General features: G+C 36.5%; 1 protein-coding gene across 15 annotated transcripts in view; it reads right to left on the bottom strand.

Annotated features, from left to right (window-relative positions):
- Positions 1 to 25,797, bottom strand: part of MYO3B (myosin IIIB) — a 212,665-nt gene that overhangs the window by 50,104 nt on the left and 136,764 nt on the right. For 13 of the 15 annotated variants that reach the window (XM_074910360.1, XM_074910365.1, XM_074910366.1 and 10 more), the window contains 6 exons: positions 24,794 to 24,871; positions 22,726 to 22,931; positions 14,646 to 14,757; positions 13,556 to 13,718; positions 12,759 to 12,839; positions 3,224 to 3,344 (listed from right to left, as the gene is read on the bottom strand). In XM_074910360.1, coding sequence (XP_074766461.1) covers positions 3,224 to 3,344; positions 12,759 to 12,839; positions 13,556 to 13,718; positions 14,646 to 14,757; positions 22,726 to 22,931; positions 24,794 to 24,871 — 761 coding nt within the window. The remainder of the gene's footprint in view (positions 1 to 3,223; positions 3,345 to 12,758; positions 12,840 to 13,555; positions 13,719 to 14,645; positions 14,758 to 22,725; positions 22,932 to 24,793; positions 24,872 to 25,797) is intronic. The other 2 variants (XR_012633931.1, XR_012633932.1) reach the window with 1 other exon arrangement.

Raw genomic sequence — 25,797 nt, 5'->3', positions numbered from 1 at the left:
TGATCATGTTTGGCTCTTTAAATCCGCCCTTTTTAAGTTTTGAATGAGCTACTTTGGGAAAGAGTTTGCCTGTGATTTGGTTCCTTCATGCCACACAGGCCTGCAGGTTCCTCTCAGTGGCTGATGATGTCAAGAAAAGGCTTGGCAAGTGTTGCATACACAGACTGGGTTTTGGGAAGGAATTCAGATTTAGTGTCAGTCTCCCAGGTGTACAATTAATCTATGACCCTTTTTCAGTAGAAGGAATCACAGACCACTCTACAGGTCTGTGGAACTGAACACAAAAACATTTTTTCAATGAGACTTCACTGCTAATGTTTACATTATTTTCTTATACCTATTTCTATTCCTATCTGAGATATTTGCTAACTCTCAATGTGTCTTTAGTTACTTGTGACATCAGCTTCTTACAGGAAAGATTTTTGCATTTGAACACAGTTAATACTGGTTTTCAAGTCAAGCATATAAATGCAGGAAACATTTAACATGCAATGTTAAATGAACTAATGTGTGCATTTAATTAGCATCCTGCATCATTTATTAGCTTGAGTTTGTTTATGTCCTGCATTCATTGACTGAAGAGCATGAACTAGGTGTAAAGATTCAATTTACTTGAAGGAATTAATTTTTTTTTGAAGTGCCCGTTTCTTCTGAACACTTTGAAATTTATTACTTGTAAAAGTGAGTGCTTTATATATATATATATAATACTGCAACTTCTTTTTTTTAACAGATCTTTGAAAAAGCAGCAGGCTGTCATACATTTAAATGTATGCTTATATCCTGTGCATACAACAGAACTGTACATGATTTTGCTTTCTGATCCTGAATACCTTTAAGATAATTTTTCATAACTACCAGTTAAAAAAAAAAAACAAAACCAAAACCAGAAATAAAAGAAATTAAAAGAAATGAAAGGAAATGAAGATAAAATAATGTTTTATTATTCTATACTTCAGTTCCACAGTATGTGAAGCCACAGTGAGGCTGCCTTCTCTAGGGACAGATTACCAGCTACCGTGTTAAACATCTGCACTATTATTCAGCAGCTTTCCTGTTTCCTACAAGTTTCCTGTATGACTGAACAGCCATATGCTTAAAACACAACAGGCCAGTAACAGCTACATGTAGAAGTGAGGCTTGATTTATGGAAGTGATTGGATTTAGACCTAAGATTCTGAACATCACCTGTGAAATGCTGAACATTTTCAAGTATCACTGAATTCACTGGAACCTGAGGCCACTGCTGAGTAATATATAGGATTAGGCAAATAATCTGCAATATTTGTTGGGGTTAAACTCGAGAATTGTCAGCAGTAATGGCAGTTTAGCAACTCCAAGCAAAAGAAGGCATGAATTTATTTATCTGTCTGATTGTGCATAGAAATCAGGACTGGGTGAAAGACCTGAATGGCTGATGTATTTCACATGGGCACCTTTGGACCAGCTATCTAAAGGCGTTTAGACATTGATTTCAATGTAAGTATGTGGCTGAGTATCTTTAAAGGTCTGTATATTTGTGCTTCATAGAGCCCAAATTCACCTCAACAGTTACTAAAACATAAAATATTTATGAGCCTATGTACAATAAAGCAAGATGCACCTAATCCAGAAAAATACATCTGTTTGGAGAGCAACAAGGAATTCTAGAAACAGTCTAATGAAAAAAGGGAAGAAAACCATTCTTGGTTAACTACACATAAAATGGATGAAGGAAAAAGTTTAAAGAGGCTCTGTGTCTCCAAACAATTCCAGATGAAAGGTCTAGATCACTAGAAAGAAAAAAAAAAAAAAAGACTGTTTACATTGTAAATAATTGTAATTTGGGATGCCAAAGAAAAAAAGGATAATAGCTTATTAGCTCCTGCTTTTAACCATCAGTGCAGACTGGAGAACAAATGAGCAACAAAAAAGCAGTAGTTCTAGTGATCACAAGATCATATACCCCTAGTACTTAAGAGACAGAAATTGTTGCATGCATATGGAGGGAATCATAAATTAGGAAACTTATTGCCCCAATGAGCAGTGAGGCAACCCAAAGACACAGCTATGATCGTATATTGCGTGGGCTCATTTTTTTACCTGAAAACCATTACCAAAAACATTTATTTTATTTAAGTCCTTGTCCAATGGCCTGAATCTTTTTCTTGCTGAGAACAGAACATGCAATGGAGAGATTCTGGAGCACTATTAACCTACATGAATTCAGGTGGTTACACCTGAACAAAAGCCTACAATAGTGGACCAGAGCATGTAGCAGGCACTATTCAATCTAAATCAACCAAACTTATCATGGAAGTTAACATAAGTCAATAAGCATACACACAGAAAGAATACCATTTTGGAGAAGTTAACAGTTATTAAAAAAACCCCAAACCTCCTTAATGGTACAATAACATCTGGTTACAGTCAAGCAAGTTACTGATTTCCTCAGAGAACTCTTAAGAGGTGTAAGAGAACCTGCATTTTCATACTATATAGGAAGCATATAAAATAACAAATAAGAACTGGAAGAAGCACTGAGAAGTCCTCATGCCCATGGATGGCATAGCAGGAAAGATCTCATAACTGTCACTGAAACTTGCTAATCAAAGGGATTAATCCAGCAAATGCAGCCACCTTGCCTAGAACACTGTTGAAGAGACAGACGGACAACAGCTAAAGATGTAACAGATTCCTCTTGCCTCTTATACCCAGGGAAGTGTTGGGGGACATTTATCTGGAGTGACTCTCTTGGTAAGAAAGGTTAAAATACCCTTTCTTTACAAAGAGGAGGGCACCACTATTACTGTTTACAGTATTCCTAGGCCTTCTGTCAGTGACTTCCCCATCTGCTTTTTACAGGTCTTTTCCCTATCTCATTGCTCGTCTGCATGGAGCTTTACAGAGAAGGGTAACTTTCTACTCTTAAGAATTTAATAACATGCACTGCATTCTGAAATGGTGAGCACTTGCAATCCTGTCTGCAACCTACAGTATTCTGAGTACTTCTGAGAAATGCACAGAAACAAGACAGCAACCCAAGACAAACAGCACCACAAATGAATATAACTCTGCTAACTACTGGGAGAACATTGAGATGACTAAGCTGCTGTGGGGACTGGCTAACCTACAGGTGCTCACCCACAGAAAATGGCACATCCCCTAGGAGCTGCTCCTTACAGATCTCACTGTGTGGAAAATGACTTCTGTTAGATAATAGACAGCAAAGGATTCAACTCACCAGTGCTCTTCACAGCCAAAATCAGAAGTAAAGCAACTGCTTGTAAGTTGAGGATCTGCTACACAGACAGTGCTGTTTTTCAATCTTGTGTAGTTTTTACGCACAATATATCCCCTGAAAGCTAAAAAACATAGTTATGAACCAGAGAAAAAAATCTGCAGAGCCTGAAACACAGACCCGTACATGGCTCTGCAGTGTAGAGCTTAATGCCCTCAACTTTTACTGAACCAGTGGACAGAAAGAACACTTAGCACCTCACAGGGGTGGCTCCCATGTTTGCAATCTTAACAACAGGTGGAAATTATACAGTACCCTACACTCACTGTTATAGTGACCACCTGGCACAGCCTAGACAAGGAAAATAGGCCTCAAAATGTGAACATGTCTAATTTAAATAGGGATCCAGCTTAGAATGTATTAAAATACACGGTAGAAAATCACTTCCAAAACACCTTCTTTAATCACAACTCCTATGAATTGAGCTAGCCAGAATTTTACAGAATTACCTGCTTTTATTGTACGGTAGAAGGATGAGGAGCCAGGGACAGATATATTCAGTTAAAACTAGAAAAATTAATGATATCTTTTTCTATTTTTCAGTTAACTATAAAAATAATAAAACACTTAAAATACCTGTCATACAAATAATCAGGAAAAAAAAATCTACAGAGACTAGAATTTATATCATTCATAAGAAAAAGAGCAGAACAAATCAATCACTAAAAATACTAAATGAACTAGCAAGCATGTAGTGAAATGAAATGGCAAAGAAAATTGCAATGAGTAATATTTTAAAGATATCTACATCCTTTATTTCCATGGACTGTCTCTGGATTCGGGTACCTAAATAACTTAATTACTTCTGTAGTTTTCTCTGACTTGAATTTGCTCGAATTCTTGACATCTGTGAGCAATTAGTAATAAAGCTGCAGCACAAACCACAGATAGTGATACATACTTCACTTAGGACAAAAGACTAAAAAGTACTGCAATGTACACTTAAACCCACAAATTTTTAAATTTTATTTTTTGTAGGGTTTATTTCAACCATTATTGTAAGTAGAAATACCTTGATAAAAGGGGAGAATGGGTTGAATAATGAAGAAAGCACATTATCAATGCCATAGTTGAAATGTACAACAAGCAGTTGCTGCATAAGTCTGAGGGTTGCGATGGAAAGGAGCTGTTTATCAGTCAAGCAGGACTGCAACTTAAGCAGTGAGACAATATGTAAAAGAAAATAGAAGCTAAGATCAGGAAATATGATTTTGAGGAAAAAATAATCCCTGTCCAGGAAAAGCTTTTAGGCACACTAAACACATGCAAAGGCATAGTCAGTCTTGGGACTAATCACCCAAAGGAGGAGGAGAAAAGCCCTCTCACTGGTGTTCCTAGAATGCAGGGTTAAATACTGCAATGGGGTGTAGGATAGGCATAGAAATGGTGTCTAGGGCAACCTCATGTATCATCAGTGTCAAGATAACATTGTAGATGATAGAGGGAAATCACGAGGTAGAATAAATAGAATGAATTGAGAACAGAAAAGTTGATCAGAAGATTAACAAGTTTTCCCTGTATCTCACACATCTGACTTTACAAAAACACTAGAATTAGACATTAACTACACAATAGAGAAAAAAGACCCTGTAGAATTTGCAATTATTACCAAATTATGAGATAATTGATTGATTTCCCTTTTCTTCCATTTAACTACTCTTACAAATTTAGCTCCCCATTCATGTGGTTTTTGGCATAATGAAAAGATGGTGGAGGAAACAAAATAGAGGTACTTCAATTGCATCTGATTTTTTCCTTAGGGGAGAGCTGTAACTATCCCTTCTTTCATATTCCTGTATAGTGTTGATGGTCATCTTTTTAGCTACCTACCTCCACAAATGTATGTGGTGATGCACTTATTCGTGCAATATAAGAAAATGAAAATCATCTGAACAGTTCAATCTGTAGTATGCAATGCACCAAAGTCTAAGCATTTTAGTGCTACTGAGGTTTCCAGAATAAGAAGCAGCAAAAATTGCCTTTTAATGAGAGGTTACTAAAATAAATAACAATTTATTTTACAGAAGGCATGACAGAAGTTTTGCCTGCTGAGGTGTTGTACTGAATACAGAGCTCAGGTATCGTGAGGCTCAGAAACTTTCTGCCCTTAATCAGACTGGAAAAGTCTGCCTGTCTGGCAGAGATGAGGCAAGCATTCACTTGCCCCATGTGATCAGGCTTCCAATCCTTAACTATCCCCCACTGACCAGACACGGAGCCTACTCCAATATTGGCAGCAGAGACAGCTGGCCAGCAGCCACCTCTCTGCAGCTGAAACATGCTGAGTATCAGTCAATGGACTACTATAAAGAAGCACTAAAACAACTGAACTAATAAGATAAACTTCAGTTTTATCCTTAGTAATTTCTCAACTTTTATTAGCTCTTAGCATGTGTGTGTGTGTGTATGTGTATAAAATCAATCCTGATACCTACTGTGATTTTATTTTTTAAAATTCTTTTTCCCAGAGACTCATTAATGTCACTATAATAATTTTGTTCTTTCCCTCATTCACTATGGAAAACCTGCTACATCTGATTTAACAAACATAGTTTTTACCCTGTCTTTTGTTTTCATACATATTTTCAGAATCAGCTCCTCTTCAACTTAACCTTTCCGCAAGCTAGTTTCTAACATTCTTCTAGAATACTAGAATCTGACAGGTAAATGGCTGTATTTTTCCTACTTTCTCTTTGACTCATGGATAACTAAAGTAGCAAGATAAACAAACTCGTTTCTCTCTCAAAAGCTTCATCGAGCAGTAGTAGGACTGCATCTTTTCAACATTTATTAACGGGATCTATAATGTTTCAAAGAAATGCATATGCAGAGAATTCTACTGGGGCAGTCTGAGAGGTTGGGAAGCTGCTCCATCACAGCAATTTGCATTACTGACTGGTGCTGGTTTTGACACTAAGCACTTGGCTCAAAGAGTGTGAAATTAGCAGACTCATGTTGCTACTGCTCCATGAACAATCACTGCATCATTGAAGAAGAATGATTACCAGCTGTCACCTCATTTTCACCTTATCCAGTCTATATTCCAAACTTTCCAGCAACAGTATCTTTAACCCTGATCTTTACATACCCAAAGATGACAGGATCTGAAACTGAACATATGAACTGAACTTAATTTTAGCACTTCTATTAGTAACTAGGTGTTAAATGTTTTATGTGCCGCAATTTAGGACATGAGTTTTTACTTCTTGTACTGATCAATTCTCACACAAAGCAAGTTTTCTGTCAGATCCAGCACCTAGCAAATCAAGAATATATTTACCTCAGGGAGTCTGAAACTTGGTGTCTTGCAGTTAAAAACCTTTATTTTAATGTCTAAGTACCAAAGCATATTCATTACACACAATGTTGCACAATTCCAGATAGGAAAAGTCCAGGCATTTTTCCTCTGATTCCCATAGGTAATATATAGTTACAGAGCAAATTGTAAAGCACAATGTAGAAAGATCAAAGCTAAACAACCATGGGTCTATGCAAGAAGGATAAAGAAAGGAGATGAAGTAGTATTTTAAACAGCAGAAGGATTCATTCTCAGTCATAAAAAATTATGTTAAGCAGACATTTTCTGCACAGACACATTTTTAATCTACAATATCACCAAAAATAGCATATAACAGCAACTTGGAAATCAAAGTTCCTGCTTGCTGAAGAGATCATGGAAGTTCGTAATCAGAAGTTAATTTGCTATGAACAGCACATCACTTTCTTAACTTGCCTAGTTAAAAGAGTGTTCAGCGGCTTAACTAACAACATCTGAGAGGATTTGGAATCCATGAATCTGATTCTTCACTTCATGCCAAATTAATTCTAATGAACAGTAAAAGGGATAGAAAGTCACATCTTTTGCTGGGTCCCATGAATACCTCCCCTCTTTCACCTCTCATTCTGGATAGATATTGGGTGATGCCTTTCTTATAGCAGAAGAACACAACCCTTGTCTTAAGTTGTCCAGCAGAAGCATTATGAGAAAGCAAGTCACGAGTTCTCACATACAAGCTGTAACTACCAGTAACAAGCAGTGACTATTAGGAAGACTCACCAAGGCTGCCATTAGGACTGGTGTCACTGATGTACATCACCACTTGGACATAGGGTTTTTAATTACCATGCATTATAGTCTCTGATCTTAAGACTAGGTCAAAGAAAAAAAGTGAAGATGACTCTGAAACTCTTTGTCAATATGAGAAAGGAAAAGCAATAGGTTTTCCAATGTATTGTCAGACAGTGTATGTTGTTGTTCCTTCCTGATTTTAGCAAGGGCATGGAATCCGATAAGAATGGTCTTCTTTTCATCTCCTCAAAACCAGGAGAGAAAACAGAATCACAGAATCATCTAGGTTGGAAAGGACCTCGAAGATCATCTTAGTCCAACCGTTCACCTAGCACTGATAGTTCCCAACTACAGCATATCCCTCAGTGCTAAATCAACCCTACTCTTAAACACCTCCAGGGATGGGGACTCCACCACCTCCCTGTGCAGCCAAAAAAACCTAAAAGGAAATGCAAATATATTCACATCGACAGAGCTTAGCTCTGAGATGGGCATAGAATATAGCACCTCATACTTCATAAAGCCTTCTCCTTTTTCCTAACATGTTCCCTGCGTGTGAGCAGCAGGCTTTTAACTGTTACTAGAAATAGATACTAAAAGTGAAGAATTACTGGATGCCCTAAGCTAGTACAGAACACAAAGAGGTGGAAGACTAAAGTTAACCACAGTTCTGCATCATGTACAAACCAGTTTGGTTTACCCTGAATGTGAAATCAAGGTGATACGAGTCAGTTCAGCTGCCATTAAGAGAAGCATACATCTCTTCAACGGTTCTTAGACAAACAATATAGTTAAATGGAAGCAAATTAATGATATAAAAAAGTAAAACTGGATCTGCTACTTAGCAGTTGTTATTTTCAGGAAACTATAAATAAAAAAAAATTTTTAGATATATTTATAAAGTGCTTAGAAGTTTTTGGAACATTTTACTTATGTAATTCTTAGATCTATACAACAGTGTTAGTCAAATACATGTACACATCCATGTACACAGTAATATAAATAGATGGATAAATACAGGGTTTTCAAGAAATACCCCCTTGTCTTCTATTGAAGCCAACATTAAATCTTTGTCATTGAAAATCCCAAAGGTAACACTTTTATTAAAAGTTTACACTTATTATAAATATAAAATAGTAAATTACAGCTGTTCTCAGGCCCTCTTTTTTTTTATTATAATGGAGTAAATTTTGCCAGAAGCACATGTTCGAGATATGCAAATAGTGAGCAACACTGCATGGGCAGAAGTTACAGAAAGAAAGCAATTTACAAAGGGATGTTTCATCTGGTTTCCTTCTGAACATCCACCATTTAAAAATTTTTTTTAAAAAAAGAGCCGAAATCTTGAGTTCTTGATAAAGAATTTTCCAATACAATGTGACATATGGTGAGTGTGTGAGCACGTGTTGGAGGAGGAGATGGTGGCTCAATGGATTAGTCATTTGCCTTTCACCTCTGGAAGCATAGTTAAACTCAGTCCTGACCAGAGCTGCACAGTATATTCCAGATGGCTAAAGTGAGCCTAATTAAAATGAATTCAGTGATGTCACCTCGGATCTAAGTGAATCGCATGCACCACTCATTTGGCATTTTGGCAATGTCAGATCACAAGTGAAATAACCAGATTAAAATCCTCCCTTAAGTCTTTCGGGACAACAGTCAGACTGCATGGAAATACATGCTATCATAACTAGAAAACGTACTTTTATAATTGTATTATCTGTTGGTTTAAATTCTAATTAATGCATTATTCTAATACAAAGAAACATTAAATTAGACTTGCATGTGAGGTAAATCAGTGCAACAACATTTCAGTCAGATGAATCAGTGGATATACACTGATTTAAACCAGCTGTGAATCTGGCAACATAATTTAAAAAAATTCTTTATTTTAACAAAATATTTTTCCTTTCATGTAGATTTAAATCAAAACAATACAAATCTCAATTACAAAGAAATACTCAGAAGTGCGAAGTATTATTAACTCAAATACTTTACACAAAATCATTCTTTACAATTTGTCTCTAAGTTAAAAATGAACATTTTCTAACCTTCACTGTTTGGGAAAGTGTGCCTGAAAGAAGTAGGAAAGACCTTGTGTACCCTGTGTACAATTTTAGCCATGAGTCCAATAACATCTGTGTATTCTGAGAACCTGTGATGTAGGTATGCTGAAGTAGGGTAGCTTTTTCCTTGCCACCTAACTTAAATTCACAAATATTTTGTTTCCTTGCAAGGGTGTTTTCCCCCACATCTTTTTTTTCATGTAATATAATACACTCAGGAATTGTATCCTCATGTATATTGTGAGGGTTGTTTTTTTCTAAGTTTGTTTTTTCTTCCAACATTTCTTCAATGGATAGTGAACTGCTGGGCCCACAGAGATCTCCAGACCACCAGCTCATGTATTTGAAAGGCATCTGTTTATTTTTAAAATGCAAATGCAGCCTACCTCAAAGACTGACTTGCAAGAAATGAACAATCTGAACAAGTCAAGAGGTTTCCAATCAGGAGCTGTGTTCCTCCTTTATATCAGGCTATGATCACTTGCTGTCAAAACCACTTAAACAATATCCTGGAATCTGAATGAAGTCCCCCCACAATTAAAATGAGCAAGATAATCCTGCAAGAATTATTCAGGCAAATCATTTTTCACACAGTTTAAAGTAATGATAAGGTCATTTACAAAAGAAATCAGCGCCTTTGAAATGCTGACTTGTAGACAGAGGACTGCCTGGAGGAGGGCCATAGATAACAGTGAAGACTGGCCTCCTAACACTACCCTCGCAGTCTTTGGAACTGATTCTGATGAAGAGAAGGCCCAATAAGGTTAATACCCCTACTTTGATCTCTGTCAAAGCGTACCAGCAAGAATTAATTTACATTTCAGATGAAAAAGGTTGACAGCATGAAAAGGCATCTTGTTTCTGGTATGTGAATGTGCTGTAATAGATCGGGAATTCTGAAAGGAAGTTCTGAGGAAGCTAAAGGGATAAGCCGAGCGGCTGCTTTTATTGGGAAAGAGATGAAAGGAAAACAAATTTCAATATGCGCTGTTCTGTAGAAACATGTAAGCCAAATGCTTCCTAAATTTCAAGGCCTGCTTGAGCCGGCAGGGGAGGGGAATAGAAAGGATAGGGAAGTACATATATTTTAATTATATGGTTTTGCTAATGTCTGGATGACAAATGCAAACAATCTATCTCACTGCCTGAAATGTCTTGGATTTTTAAAGAAAAAACAAACACAAAGGTGATCATACTCCATTTTACTGAAAAGCTGCCTTGAACCACATGCTCACATTATAAGATGTGCAGGAAAGGAAGAGATTTGGAGTTGCTTTTGTCTCCATGTCACTAGGCATTTGGACAGTGTAATGTAAACAACAGAAAGACTGTCACTGTATTTTAAAACCTGGAAAATGGCCACCATTAGCAAGTATGAGCTTTCATTTGAAACACAGAATAATTAGTATGTGGAGAAGAAAAAATGAGCACAAGAATAATTTTCAAATAAGAAGTCCTAGATATAGGTTTCCAAAGGCACACAGAAATGTGTTGAGGATTTTTATTATTATACCCCTTTGAATGCAGCACCAAAGCTAGGAGGAGCAGACAGCCTAATTAATACAAAGGTGCACTGTGTCACTCTTAGCCCTATAGTCCTAATGCTTATTCACCCAGACTGATCACTGAAACTGTCAAGTGCCAGGTTACAAAGGAAGACTGTATGTTAGTTGGAAGAGTGCTAACAGCACTCAGGTCCAGAGGGTTCAACAGAAGTGTCCAAATTCAGTGGTATGTGTACACTTCCACTACCTCTGCTCTGCCATGTTCAACACGGTATCTAAGAGAGAGCAGGGAGGAACACAACTCTGAATCTCTCCCATGTGTGCAAACAACAGAATAAATCATACTCCATTTCTCTAAAGAGACAGTAATGAGCATGCATCTCATACACGCCTAAGAAATCTGGCTGGATAAAACTCTAAGGTAGAATGTCCCTTACAGTCTCCAGGTGATACTGCTACACACCAGCTTCCTACAGAACCTGAGATAACTCTCATTTTAAGGAACTGGTGATAGTGGGACAGTGATGGGTCAATGGTTTCACTTTCCATTTTACAGCAAAAGGCTGTTCTAAGTCAGGAAATCAAAGTCCAGGTATGGCCAAGTGTAAATGTAGCATATACTCCAGAAAATAGTCACAGTGGATACTTAAAGATCTAGTCTCTGTACTATCATGAAAACAAAAAAAAAATGACAACACAGAGGGGAGAAAGAAGAGGAGAGAGTGCTTATGCAGTCCTTCAGTGCTTGTTGTAATGGGAGAAAAAAATTTCTCCACAACAGTTCTCCATTTCATAGAATATTTTGCATTTGACCCTAGAGCTACATAACAGTGTGCATGCAAAGCTATAAATTACTATTTTATCCTAATGATACTCTGTTCCTTTCTGTAACTAGACTGATATTCAGTTTTCTACTGAAAGTCACAGTGATGCTTAATTTCAGAGTAGCAAACTTAAGACAAAAGAAAAACAATTTACTGAAAATGGTTTGAGAACAAAGTAAAAGAATATTTAGAATAAATCTTTTTCAGATTGACTTTGTACTATATGATACAGAATAGAGACAAAGCTTAAGGAATTATAGCACAGAAAGCTGGTAGAATAAAGGTGGTACCTTGGTTTATCTGTAAACACATTTGCCACAACTCATTTTTGAGTCTTTCAACCTGGGGTTGGACAGGAAAGGTGTATTACACTGCATCATATGGAGGTTGCTTCATATTGGCAGTATTTGAAAACACCATTGAGTTCACGGCACTGGTTCTTAGATTTCCGTGCCATATGGTACCCTGCTCTCTACTAGAGACCTACACAGCCCTATGGGCCTGTTCCTCCAATAATCTCTTTAAAGTTTATTCAAATTCATATTGATATGGCTGCATAGGAGTCTGGCAGAGAGTCAAAAGATTGGCCAAAGCTGGCAAACCCAGCAAGCAGTCAAAACAAAAACCTGGCAACCTGTCAAGATCAGGGCTGGACACAAAGACAGAGAAATGCATGTCCAGTGCCTCCCAACCACACTTTTAGTCAAATCAATCCAGTGCTTCATACCAGCTCTACATATAGTTGAATCATACTGACTGTGTTCAGAAGCATCTTAAAGAATTAACATAACAGCTTTTAATCAGTATGTTTTGCTTCCAGAGTACTTAGAAAAAGCCCCAAAGTGCGTGATACCTGTCACTGATGTCATTTGATACTGAAGAACAAACGATCAGAAGTAATGTTTTTGATAGCTTTTGTTTGGACTGTATGTATTTCTCTTGGCTATAAACACTGACATATAAAATAATCCACAGCAAAATAGGTGATGGCAATTGAAATAATGTTTTAATTACCTGCTTGAATATGTATAGCAGCATCAGTTCTTCTGTTCCTTATTTCCTTGTACTTCCTGCGAGCTTCATATCCTCTCCAGGCTAAAAATACAAAACCATGTGCTGGAAATTACATTTATTTAAGGAAGTGCTACAGAGTCTACAGAGTCAGAGATGTGCTCAAACTTTCATCCCTCCTGCCATAACCACTCCAACCCCCACCCCCAGTACCTCTTTCCCACCCACCCACATGTTGAACTCTGGGTTCACAACTGCAGTATTCACATCCTCACAACTTCAAACACCGCTTCAGTCATCCAAATTTTAATTGTCACCATGTGCTTGCTTGATGTCCTAACCCAAAAGGCAAAGGTGTATGATTATGTCAGCACAGGAACTCCCCTCCTCATACTGCTCCCCAGATTCAATATAAGGAAGCCTGCTGCATTACTGGTAATCAGCCTCTCAGACCCGCCCCACAACGTTATGTTAGCTGGAATTCTCATATACACGGGGAGGGCATGCCACTGTATTTCGTTTATGTGCTGCATGCTAGTATAGACATACCTAACAATATATCCATTTTGTGCACGGGCATCATATCCAAAATACTAAAATATTTAAATAGACATTACCAAATACTAAGATGACATTTTAGAAGTAAATCAATAATATTTGCATCAATTAGCTGGAGAGAAAAACACCTCCAGTTATTTTGATTTCATAATAAACTATTATGAATTAATAAATAATGTACATGCAATTTAACAGCTTGAAATGCAAAGACACTCAGTGAAATAGGGAATGTGAACATTTACCTGACTGTATGGTAACAGCACTTTTTTCTCTTTTCTCTTTGACTTTCTTGTACCTCCTTGCTCCAAGCCATCCCTTGATATAGGCTTGCATGACCACCACCCTCCCTATAACTTCTCGCAGGAACAAGTTTAACTGCTCTATATGATAATACTTTAGGAAAACCTGAATTGGAACAACAACAACAAAAAAATCTGTATTACATGCAGGCAGTAACATAACCTCTTGTATACTGTCTTTTCATTAGTCTTACATCAGCCTATTTTAGGGCACCATTGTTGAGAAAACTGCTAAAATACTGGTTGCTGATACCACAGCAATCTTGTGAATCAAATATGTGCTCTCAGTCTGCTTGTGGAATTTCATTATTCCACTGATTATAATCACTCCATTGCAAAATAAACCATATATTTACCCCCTTTACAAAGTAAATTGGCCAGGGGCATATTTTCAGGTATCAACAATTTTGAAATATAGCCTTTCTTGACAGTGGGAAGATAAATCCTGAGTTGAATTTGGTTTTAGGCATAATATTGTCTAAGAGCATTCTGCTTCAGGAAGCATATCCTATGGGTGTTTGCACACACTTTATCTGGATGTTAAGCAGGAAAATTTTTGGTTTTCCTTTTTGCACTATACAACAACTCAAGATACTGTATAGCATCCTTTTTACAGAAGTCATCCACTCCATTTTAAACCCTGAAAAAAGGCTCTTGACAGAGCCAGATCTCACCTGAAACTCCACAAATGGATAAGGTACTAACCAGGCTCACAGGATGGGCCACAGTGTGCAGTTTCAGTCATGGCATGATTAAGAGCAAGAACTTCAGGGAGGCACTACTACAGCAGGCACTGACAGATGTACTGTCCTTATCAAGGCAGCCATGTGCAGAATGCACTTTGGGGAGGTACCTAATGCACGCCTCCTCTTGCATCACCAAATCAGCTGGCTTGGGAGGGCACCTCCATCACCAAGGAGACTAACTGGAACAAATTTCTTGCTCTTTTGTTCATTCATGTAATACTTTTCAAAACACTATTAGACATTTGCTAAAAGGATACTACCCTTGAGAAAATGTTATCACCCTCTACCTTGGTTTTCCCAAGAATCCAGTTGTCTAGTTTAGATTTCTCCAAAATGGCAAGGCAATTTTCTCTGCTACCAAGGGGCGTCTCGTGTGCCTTGAATGCAAGGTAATAATACCTGCAAACCAAATGACAAAGAAAGAATTGACTTGACAATAAATATGTACTTTCACTGCTCTTCTCTAGCTCAGAGCTAGAGTTCTACTTCCAGCTCTGTCTCTAGAACTCATAGGCTAAATTCTCCCTTATACTAATTTATTTTCATAAATCATGACACAGCTGTCATGAACAGATATTTGACCATATATACAACATAGGAAAATAGTGGTACCATTTTGGTGACAAGAATCTACTGCATTCTAGAAATCCCCAGTTGGTGTAATCATCCATAAAGGTCTTTCACAAACAGCTGGAACTCAGGAAACACCCAAGGTTCCTCTGAATTTTTCAGGTGAACAAGTGAATGAATGACAGGGAGAAGGAGAAAAAGTGCTAGAAATCAGAGTAATAGGAAAGCAAAATAAAACTTATTGCAAAATGTATAAAATAAGTACATCCATCTACAGAGCTACGTAACATACTTTGGCACAGCTACATCTCACTGCAAGTCTGCAAGTTCTGTTAAATAAGCAGGTGCTCCCTGAGGAGAAGTCAATGGACCTTTGCAGATTTCCAAGTGGGAGAAAAGACAAACACTAGCAACAAAGAAAGGAAAAAACGCTAAAAGTTATTAATGACCTGGTGCCTGTTCCTAATAAGAAATGCCAAAAAAGGCATTTCAGAATATTTCAATATTTTTGTTACTGGTATTAGTCATTTTTCACAAAGAAATATAAATGGCCTTGATATTCTTTGGGAAGCATAAACCCACATAAGAAGTCCAATGCTCTTGAGTTTATAGCAAGATCATTCCCATCGGTGGAACTCAGGGGAGCTTCACATTTTCAGTATGCCTAGGAGAAAGGGTTCTCAATCAGCGAAGATAAAGGCCAGCACTAAGAGGGTAGGCAGTACAATGATACAGATTCTGACTAGTTACTGAAGCTGTAAGGCTGGCACTGTGTGAAGAATAAAGACTAACTTACAGTAAAAACAACTCTCTTATCAATCTTGATTTACAGACAGCAAGTTGCTCAGACAGCATGAACACCAACCTGTGTTTCACACCTCCAGAAGAGGTTGTGTATGTGCAAAATTAAAACAATTGGCATTGCTATCATATCAGCCAGGATTTTATAAATGCTCATAGTTAAACAGAACTAGCAGGTATTTTAAAGAAAAAACAAGTGAATTACTCCTCATATTAATTTAATAATTTTCTTTACTCACAGAAATTTCTGTGATTATGATTAGGTTTGTAAGTCATTAGTCATGATGTCTTTTCTCTGTTTGGGATAAACAATTAATTAGAATGAATATGATCAATTTTAATGGCCTTCAGAGCAGGCCCATACTAAACAACAATGACCTTTCTTTTGTCCATGTTCCCTTGCAAAGAACAGCCCCTAAAAATGATGTGAAATAACATTATTGTGCAAATATTTTATGAAAAAGGAATGTAAACATGTTTGAATTGAATTAAGAATGAGTGGACCAATCCCCACCCATTGAGCCACAACTCATTAATGAAGAATAGGTTTATAGTCTTTAAAGTAACTTGCAAACAATTCTGTTAAGTAACAGCAAGATCGTGTGTCAGTTTACAAATTTAAGGTTATTTTAGCATAAGTATGCTGTTAGATGGTAGCAGCTGCCACCTCAGCTCTCATTTATGAACCTCCATGTGTTGTCTTGATCTTTATTAACTTATACGTCTATACATGCTACTCTATTTACATTGTGTTTGAGAGGAACTGGCAGGTTGAGCAAATGATTCTTCTAATTATTAGCATGGAAAGAGACATCAGATATTCTTTAAAACATAAGGAGAAGAATGTGACCAGTGAACCTCAAAAGCCAGATTTCTCTGTAGTCACATAGAGAAAATATTCTACCTCATACTGAAGAAAATATGGAGAAGCAATTAGAAAATATGGAATAACGCAAGATTTCTTTTTTTTAATTGGGAGAATATGATTTTCAAATATTAGCTCCAGTTAATCTCCAGATATTCGCTCCAGTTGTCACAAGAAAGAAAAAAGAACCGCTAAAATAGTCAATAAAGATCAAAGGGGAACAAAATAATGTTTGAAGGCAGAAGCATTGGAATGAGTCCTGGACCAGAGACATAGATATTCACCAGCTGGAGACATTGCCCACTCTGAATAACGATAGGAGATTATGTATTACTGAGTTATTTTTGAGGCAGTGACTTTCTCAATAACATGATAGTGCAAATTCTTTAGCCAAGTCTTTCAAAATCCTAAGAATCATGCCATTTCATAGGTATAGAGAAATATGATGTATTTAAATGAAAAAAAGTGCATTTCTTCCATCTTATTACTGAACTTAGTGATGCCAGTTTTCACAAGAAAGACGGTACTATGAGTTGCACTAATAAAGCTCAGATTTAAAATATACATATCACAAACAATTTGTGATAGCATGCAATTTCAATAGCTACTTGACAGATATACTGGGGAAGTTGCACTAATAGTAAACTGCTGTTTGCTTCAAAAGCCAGTTCAGATAGCCATGTTATTTACACATGTATGTAATTTAAGCAGTTTCTTTCCTTAGAAGGAAGGAAGGATTCAAGTGAGTGATAATATCAGTTTTCTGGTTGTTCATACATCTCTTAAGGCATGTTGTAGTTGGGAATTTTAAAATCAGACAACAGTTTTTAGATAGCACTAGTGCAATAAAATAGTCAAAGGGGATCTCATAATTTTTGAATCTTACTATCTTATCAATGACATTATAATTACTAAGAAACTGACTTGTGGCAAATGCCTCACTAAAACATTTTTGAGCTATGCAATTTACACATCTGATTACACCATTTTGTTAATGACAAACTTCGATATCTTTCACATGTAGTACCCTCTCCATTAGCTCTCTTTCGTGATGTAGAATGCAGTTGCTTTTGGTATCCAGAAAAAAATATAAATAAAACAATGACCATTTTTCTATGTTATTCTAGCAGAAAAGGCAGGAGTCTGGAATACTTCAGTGCTCCTCTATGTTAAGTCAGTACTTTTATTTCTGTTTTTAAAAATAAAGTTTATGGTCCTTCATGTGTTGTTTCATAAACATGTACATATATGTGTAAAAATACGTTATTTTCTTCAGTTATAGTTCTTGCTTGAAAATTTCCTACGCGTAACACATTCATCTACATGTTTCCTAAAAGTACTTGACTAATGACAGTCTCAGTAGCAGTAAGACTAAGTAAGAGAAAAGTAAGTTCCCCTCAGAACTAGTTTCTCAGAGCTGATGAAACTCTGGAATTATGTATTTCCTAACCAGTGGTTCCTACACTGCACTACAAACTATCCTTCATGGACATGAATAGTATTCCAGACAAAACACATTAAAATGGGCTTAACTGTATTTAATAGTCATTGGGCATAAACCAATATCTTTTAAAAGTTGAATTTATCCCCAAATAACCAATTGCAAAGTTAGGACATGCAGAGTTAACGTTAAATGTTAAAGGCATACCAGTATGCTAAGATACTGAAAACTTCAGAATGATGCTATGCATTAACTATCTGATTATGGCTAAGGCATTTTAGTGTTGGTGGTATTAGATTAGATTAACTGATTGTAAACAAATGGTTCAATTTCTCTCCCCTCCTTAAAGGGTGAACTGTGGAGCTGTTCAATAAATAGCATTTAAACAGCACCATTAACTAACCAGTGTGTCTTCACATTCCAGACTTAATGGCAGCATCAATTCTACAAAATTAACTCAAAAATGTAATGATTAGCCATTTTTCTCTTTAAAACAAATCTTTGTACTAAAATGTACTGGCCTGAGGTGGAGAATGGATAATGATATGTGAAAAGTATGAGGTGCAAGAGGGCAAAATCCCTTTCTACTCAGACCCCCAGCAATAGTAGGGAGATTCTCAACATTCCAACAGATGTTTGTTCCTTCTCAGTCCTGGAGTTGGAAAGTTGAAAAAACTCATGGTTTTAGCACTGAAAGAGCTGTTAAGTAACTTTCAAAAATTCCAAACTTGTATCGGTTTTATCTCACCTCTTTCAGAAACTTTCACATGTGAATTCATACAATTAATTACATTTGACTCTATATTGAGAATATGAATGAAAAACTGTAAATGAAAAATGAAAATATCTAAGATGCTCTTGAAATTCAGTAACACATACTGAACACTTATGCTGTAGATCATGAGATAAACACGGAATCATAGAAATACTCTCAGAAAGGCATAATTTAGTCCATTCTTCATATACAATTCACATGAGGTTAGCAGACTTTTCACTCCTGGTGGTTTGCTATCTTTGCCATCCTGCAACTGTTTACCAGTGTTCTGTTAATGACAAGAGTCTAGAAAGTATATGTGGAAGGTACAGTAGTTTACCAAATGTACAGGAACTTTATACAGATCTGGTGAAATCTTAAGACCACTGAAACAACAGCAAACATTTTCACGGATAATAGTAAAATCAAGATATGGGAGATGTTACAATTTCATTTCCAGAAATAATTTAGGGACTTTCATGCAGACTCAGTTAAAAGTAAGTTTGCATTAAAAATGCATAATTTTAAAATCAAGCATTTCTTTTCTCTGTAGCAAACCTGTTGGCTTCTTATTTAATTCAGTGCTTCCCTGCTTTTGAATAATAAACAAATCTATTACCACTGAATTTTTGGGGTTAGAAGAAAATATGTACTGAGGTAACACAGTTTACAGGATTTTGCAATATTTGACCAGTTTTTATTCCTAGTTCCACTCAACAGAGAATGGACTCATTAAGGTCAATTAGGGTCTATGCAGTCATGAGAAAAGTAACACTGATGGTTTAGAGACTGTGTGTACCAGGTGTACCAACAATGACCTTATGCAAATTTTCACTGTGAGATTGAAAAAGCAGAACCAACCTCACTGGGATCACTGTTAAATGAAAAACACTGGTATTGCCATGAGTGTATGATCTGAGTAACATCATCTGGCTACTGTGGAGTAGGTAGGACTTATAGGAAAAGTGTATCCTGCATCCCAGTGCAGTACAAAGAACTTAAATGGGCAGACAGTCCTTAAATGAAACTTGTACAAAACTTGCCAAACACATTCCTACGTTTTTGTGAGGCACTTCAAGCATGACAGCATTTAGCTTCATTAGACTCTCAAGTCCCTTATCTTTCAACCCACAGTATGGTCTATGCCACATTCCATAAAAGGTGTATTCAGCTGGGGGATATGTAGTGAGGACACACCTGCATACCACATCATGTCATGTGAAGGTCCATGGGCCTGGGCACTCAGATATAGCAAGGAGTGTCCCATCCAGTGGGACTTTCAGTGCACACCTCCCTTGGCTGCTGTGCAGCACTCGGTCACTATGCGGCCCCACAAGTCAGGCACACCTGGTTGCCTGATCAGGTTAATAATTTGTGCCTGAAATTTGGGATTCCAGCCTGAGAAAGGGGCCATGCTGCTTCACAGCAAACATGTAAGACAGACACATGATGGCAGGGGGTGCGAGACAAGGCCAACAGAGACCAAGTGCCTAAGACTTGACAGGTCTTCAGTGTTTACAGGGGCTGCAGATTACATTTTCCTACTTTAAGTAAAAGAATATGTATATTTATATACATAAACCAGATGGTTGTATACTTGGCTGAAGAAACATTGTGTGAATGAGTTATAATTAAGTTCTCTCCTCACCATCTGTTTTTTAACCCAATAAACTACCTCCAGGTTTGCAACACTGAAATAATCTGTTCTATGTGAAAACAGAAGACAGTAAAGAGTAACATTAGACAGAGCTTTATCTTTTGTTTACCTCCCGCCTGATAAACCTGAATGGTTCTGTTCCCTGCCTTTGATTGTTTTGTCCTCATATTTCCTGCTAAGAGTTTACAAAACAGCATTATTGAACAGGCAGATAAGAAGCACACCTATTTGTTTAATAACATCAAGGGGGAAAAAGTGCTGGCTCATTCATTTTGTTGTTCAGTTGCTCAAAAGGATCAAAATACCAATTAACTTGCTGGCTTAGAAAATCTTTGATATCCTCACATTTAGTGACATTTTGAAACTCTTGTTCATACTTGCCTAATGTCTTTTTGATTATAAACAAAGAAGTGCCAATCTGTTTAGCATTTGACCTGTTTTCTCAAACATTTTTATGTATTCAACCACTTACTTCCTAAAAACACTTGACTAGTCATGGCTGTAAGTTGAAGAAAAATGTTTCTTGTTCCATTGATAGCTTTTTTAAGCATTGTGGTTTTTTTTTCAGGAGCAAAACAGAATAGAATTTGTTTAAAAATAAAGCATGAACTGAACAAAGGAGAAAGAACATCCCCTCTCCCACCCTTCATTTATATTCTGAACTCAGGAAGTCTTCTATGCTGTTAAGCAAATTGCCAAATCTCCACATCTCCCCCTCACTTCCCTTGTTGTGTTGACTTTCTTTCCTGAAAGAGTTACATCAAGTTGGACTAAAAACTTGGGGAGTATCTGACATGATGTTAAACACAACTTGCTCTTATCTGCAGGAATGGAAAGCTACAGTCAGCGCTGCTTTTATTACCATTACTCTTCAAGGTTGTACTTAAATTCAGTGCACTTTTCAATGAGAAGAATCTACTGATAAGAGGAGGCCTAATTTACTCTCAATTTAGACTAATTTCAGTGGAGTTAATCTTAGTTTACTTATGTGTAAATTGGATAAAAGTTAAAGTTAATAATTCTGGCTTCAGCCTCTTCAGGATGTTGCAAAGATGTGTTCGTGATCACAGAAATTAATCTCTTTGTTAAACCTCCTTTAGAACGGTGTTACCTTACTAAATTTAGTCATGTAACACATAAAAAAGTTGGGGGAGATCATGTCTGAAAATTAAATTACTTTGATGGACAAATGAACATGTTAGTTATGCCTCCTGGGATATATATCTCTAGTGTTTTCCTATTACATATTCATTTGGCATATTAAGATACTGTAAATCAGAAAAATTTTTCATTTTTGAGAATGAACTGATTAAACTATGGTCTATCATTCAATATCTCTCAATGCAAGGATGACAGATTTCCAAGCCCAAATGACTAATTTACACATGTAAATCTACCCAATCTCTGGGTTTTAGAAAGGTCTGTGAAACTGTTTATGTCTTTTCTTTCTCAAAAGCGTAATCAGCTCCTTCCCTCTAGCATCATATGAATTACTTGCTTTCAGTAGATTCATTAACTCTATATTGTCTGGATGAGCAATCTCCAGTTTAGAAAATATCACTAAATGCTTGTTTAGTCATTCACTACTTGTTCCTACTATTGACTGGTTGATTGCTTAACGGTATTACTTCTGTTCCATTATTGAATTATCAGTCTTACAGACTGGAAAACAGTAAATACTGAACAAAAACATATTTTTAATATAGAGGAAACCATAATAATCATATAAACATATTGCCATCATAAAGACAATAGCAATTCCTGAATCAAATTTACAACTTTTTGAGATTTAAAATAGTGTTAAAGACAGTAATAGTAGACATGACAATGGTTCAGGTGTACAGAGATCTGGTTATAATTTATATCTCCAAGATAAATGATTGTGAGGCTACAAAGCTATTAAGAGGAATATTTCTAAATCTAAAGCTTTTATATCAGTTAATTCTTAAGCATGTGCACATTCTTCATATGATCACTGACCTTTCAAATCCTTGTATTATCTGAGCATGATGCATAATTTCCACTTGTTGCTTCTACAGAGGGAACCACAGGGACAAGCTTGCTACTGAACACAAAGTGCTCACTGCTGGTCTCACATTGACTTTTCCCCATTAGAGCTTAGACATCTCTTGTAGTCTTTATCTCTGACAGTCACTGCTTTCATTAAAGAATCAGACCATATATGTACAAACCAATGTTTGTAGATTTTTCTGTACTTAAACATAGAACATATTTTATTGAATTGTTTTAAAACAACAGCCATGATACAGAATTCTTACCTTTTCACAAACTCTTCAAAGAGAATGCGATGAGAATACCCTTTTTGACGTATTTTGACAGTTTCCAGAATTCCAGTGTATTGTAGCTGCAGTAGAACTCTCTCATGAGAAAACATCAGTGCTTCTCGATCATCATTAGGTTTAATGCAGCGGATAAAGTGAGGCTGTCCAACAACCATTTTGGATAAAAGATCCATGAGGGAATACTAGTGGGGAAAATAAAAAAGATGCACACACAGACAAAAAACTGCAATGTAACTACTTAAGCAGGGGATATTATTTGTAAAAAGTATGAAATGCTTTATTATATTTTAATCTGTACTGTTAATCTCCATTGATGTTTTATTAATTTTTAAGATTTTGGCTAAACCCCAGAACCTAATAAAACTTTTCAACTGTAAAAAAATTTATTATTCTAGTTCTTATTTCTTATACCTTTCTTTTTGTCTCTCCTTATATCACATTTCTGTAATTAAAGAAGGCTCATATTAAAATAAAACAAAATAGAAAAATGTCCTAACTATAATTCTACTATAGAAATATTTGACCAAACATCCCCAACAGAAGAACAAGCTTTACTGTGAAACAATCACACAAATCCACAGAAAATCACAGGGAAATGGTTGCAAAAATTTCAGTCCTCTGCCCAAAATGAACACTAGATGTATCCATACCATTTCAGGCACATCTCTGTTTAATGTATTTTTCAAAATCACGAGGATGTAGACTGCACAATTTCTCTGGACAACCTACTGAAGTGCTACATTATCATGACTATTCATAATGTTCTTAACATCTAACCTAAATATTCCTGCTGAAACATAGGCTCATTACTTCTTTTCCTGTCCACCCTGAACATGGAAAACAATTTGTTCCATTGTATTTTATACCACGATTAAAAAAGTGTGATCAGATCATATATATCTGCTTTTCTAATGACTCTTCTGAATGCTGATACTTCTGGTCCATCCTCACCTCATTAACCCACTGTATGATAAGTATTTGTTGCAAATACACTCCATCTTAGAATCATGTACAGTTCCACGCTGACTATGACCTCTTTGCTGTAGGCTGCATCCATATTATGATGTACCTTCACACTCACTCCCCTACACTCCACTTTTTTTTTTTTTTTTTTACAGTTTCTATACAACTGACATCTGTATAGTTCTTTGCAAGACCACTCTAAATCCACACTTGCATTACTAGACAAGTCTGAAAGTACTCAACAAGTCCTTGTACCCTCCACACTGGGGCAACACGGCAACATCTCAGTATACATCAGCTTCCTCTATGCCTTTCCATACATTATTTTGCATGACAAAGCAAACAGGTACTCCTACATAGCATGAAGCTTTGACCCATGCTGGCTAGCACAGCACTGTGAACTTCCCTGCTCTGCATGGTACAAGTACAGCCCAAAGACCTACTGCTTAAAACTTTTCCATTCTGCAACAATCACAAATAAAAAACCATTAACCAACAGCCTTGGATTGGTATGTGGGTTTCCTGACTCCTAACCTTCCCATTCCAATGTTCTCAATACCTTTTCCTTACCTTTTGGATTTAAACACACATGCAGAACATACATAACCCCAGACAGAAGTACTACTGATGAGATGGCAATCCATATGATTTATAACAGTACTTCCAAAAGATGGGTTGTTTTTACTTATTAGCACAAATGACAAATCTTAATCTTTAAAGGTATGTATGCCTGAGCCTGTGAAAAAATAGGAAGGCTTTAGTAATGAAAGCTACTTTATTTGCACAAAATCCATTTTCTGTTTATAAAGAGGCCTGTTCTAGACCTTCAGCATTTTAGATGGAAATAGTCTATAGACTCTAGATTCTGTTACCAATGTAGTTGGTGAAATTATAAAAGTACAAGTGTGAGGAAACAAAAAGAAAATGAACAAAAGAAAATTTGAGTCTATAAAGGCCTTACAACAGAATTAAAAAAAAAAAAAATCTTATTATTCTTGTTGATCTCCAAATCCCACAAATATTTTAGCTATATCTATTGTTCTTATCACCAAAATGTTTGTTTACAATTTAACTTTTGTACCCTAAAATAGGAAGCCATAGTTTGCCGCTTCATGTTAGTAGTTTCCTCAGGGTGTCGCATAACTTCCATTGTGTCAACCTGGAAGACAAAACTCAGATGTTAGAGCTGTTCCAGAAACACTGCAGATCCACCCCACCTCACCCATGAAAGCTGGGTTCAGTTTTTGTTATGGTCATTCCTTCAGGTGTGAGTACTTTATCAGAGGTAGGAAGGCCAGCTTCTAACAGATACAGGACACACAATGATTTCAGAGCAAGCTGTAAGTGTTCTGAATGATTTCACACTTTTGTTATGATAGTGTAACACTCCACCAAGCAGCTGTCAAGATGCAGTACTTTATGAACGGATTTCTAAAAAGCATTCCTCTTATCACCACTACTATGAACTCCATCGTCTTATATTCTATATAAGAAGAGTTATCATTTTTGTAATGACCAAGAAGTAAATTGAGCTGCCTCATTTTGCTCACATGCAGAAAAAATGCTGTTGTCAGATAACACATGGCAAACAAAGTAGGTAATCTGAGAACGTGTAAGTCTTCTCCTTTTTGTTGTTGTGGTTACTATTAATTACTTTAATTTGCAATTTTAATGCCAAGAATTTCAGCAGTCTTACTCTGCTGAACTGCCATAGCTTCAAATAGCGCTTTTTCAGCATTTCAGAAGAGTTATTTTTAGAGGGTATACATGGACAGCAAACATATTGCTCCTTGTATATTTTAGTTATATTGTCAGTACAGCTGTTCTTATCAAAATGAAACCAGAATTTATGAATGAGTATAACCATGGTTACCAATCACAAGCAGATTGTGTTGCTGTATTACAGCTCAACAAAATTAAAGAAAATCAACCAGCATCCTGTTTGTATGGAGCATTAACAACATTTTAGCATTCACTTGCTTTGTGGCAGTTTACCATCTGCTCTGACCAGGTGGCATTTGTATAAACCAGATAATGCTGTTGTCAGCACCTGTGCTACACTTCCTGGACTTTGCTCCATACGAT

This window comes from Athene noctua, chromosome 7 (genome assembly GCF_965140245.1).
Source record: "Athene noctua chromosome 7, bAthNoc1.hap1.1, whole genome shotgun sequence".
Classification (NCBI taxonomy): Eukaryota; Metazoa; Chordata; class Aves; order Strigiformes; family Strigidae; genus Athene; species Athene noctua.
The sequence above is the reverse complement of the archived record's forward strand: the minus strand, read 5'-3'. Positions and strand labels throughout refer to the sequence as shown.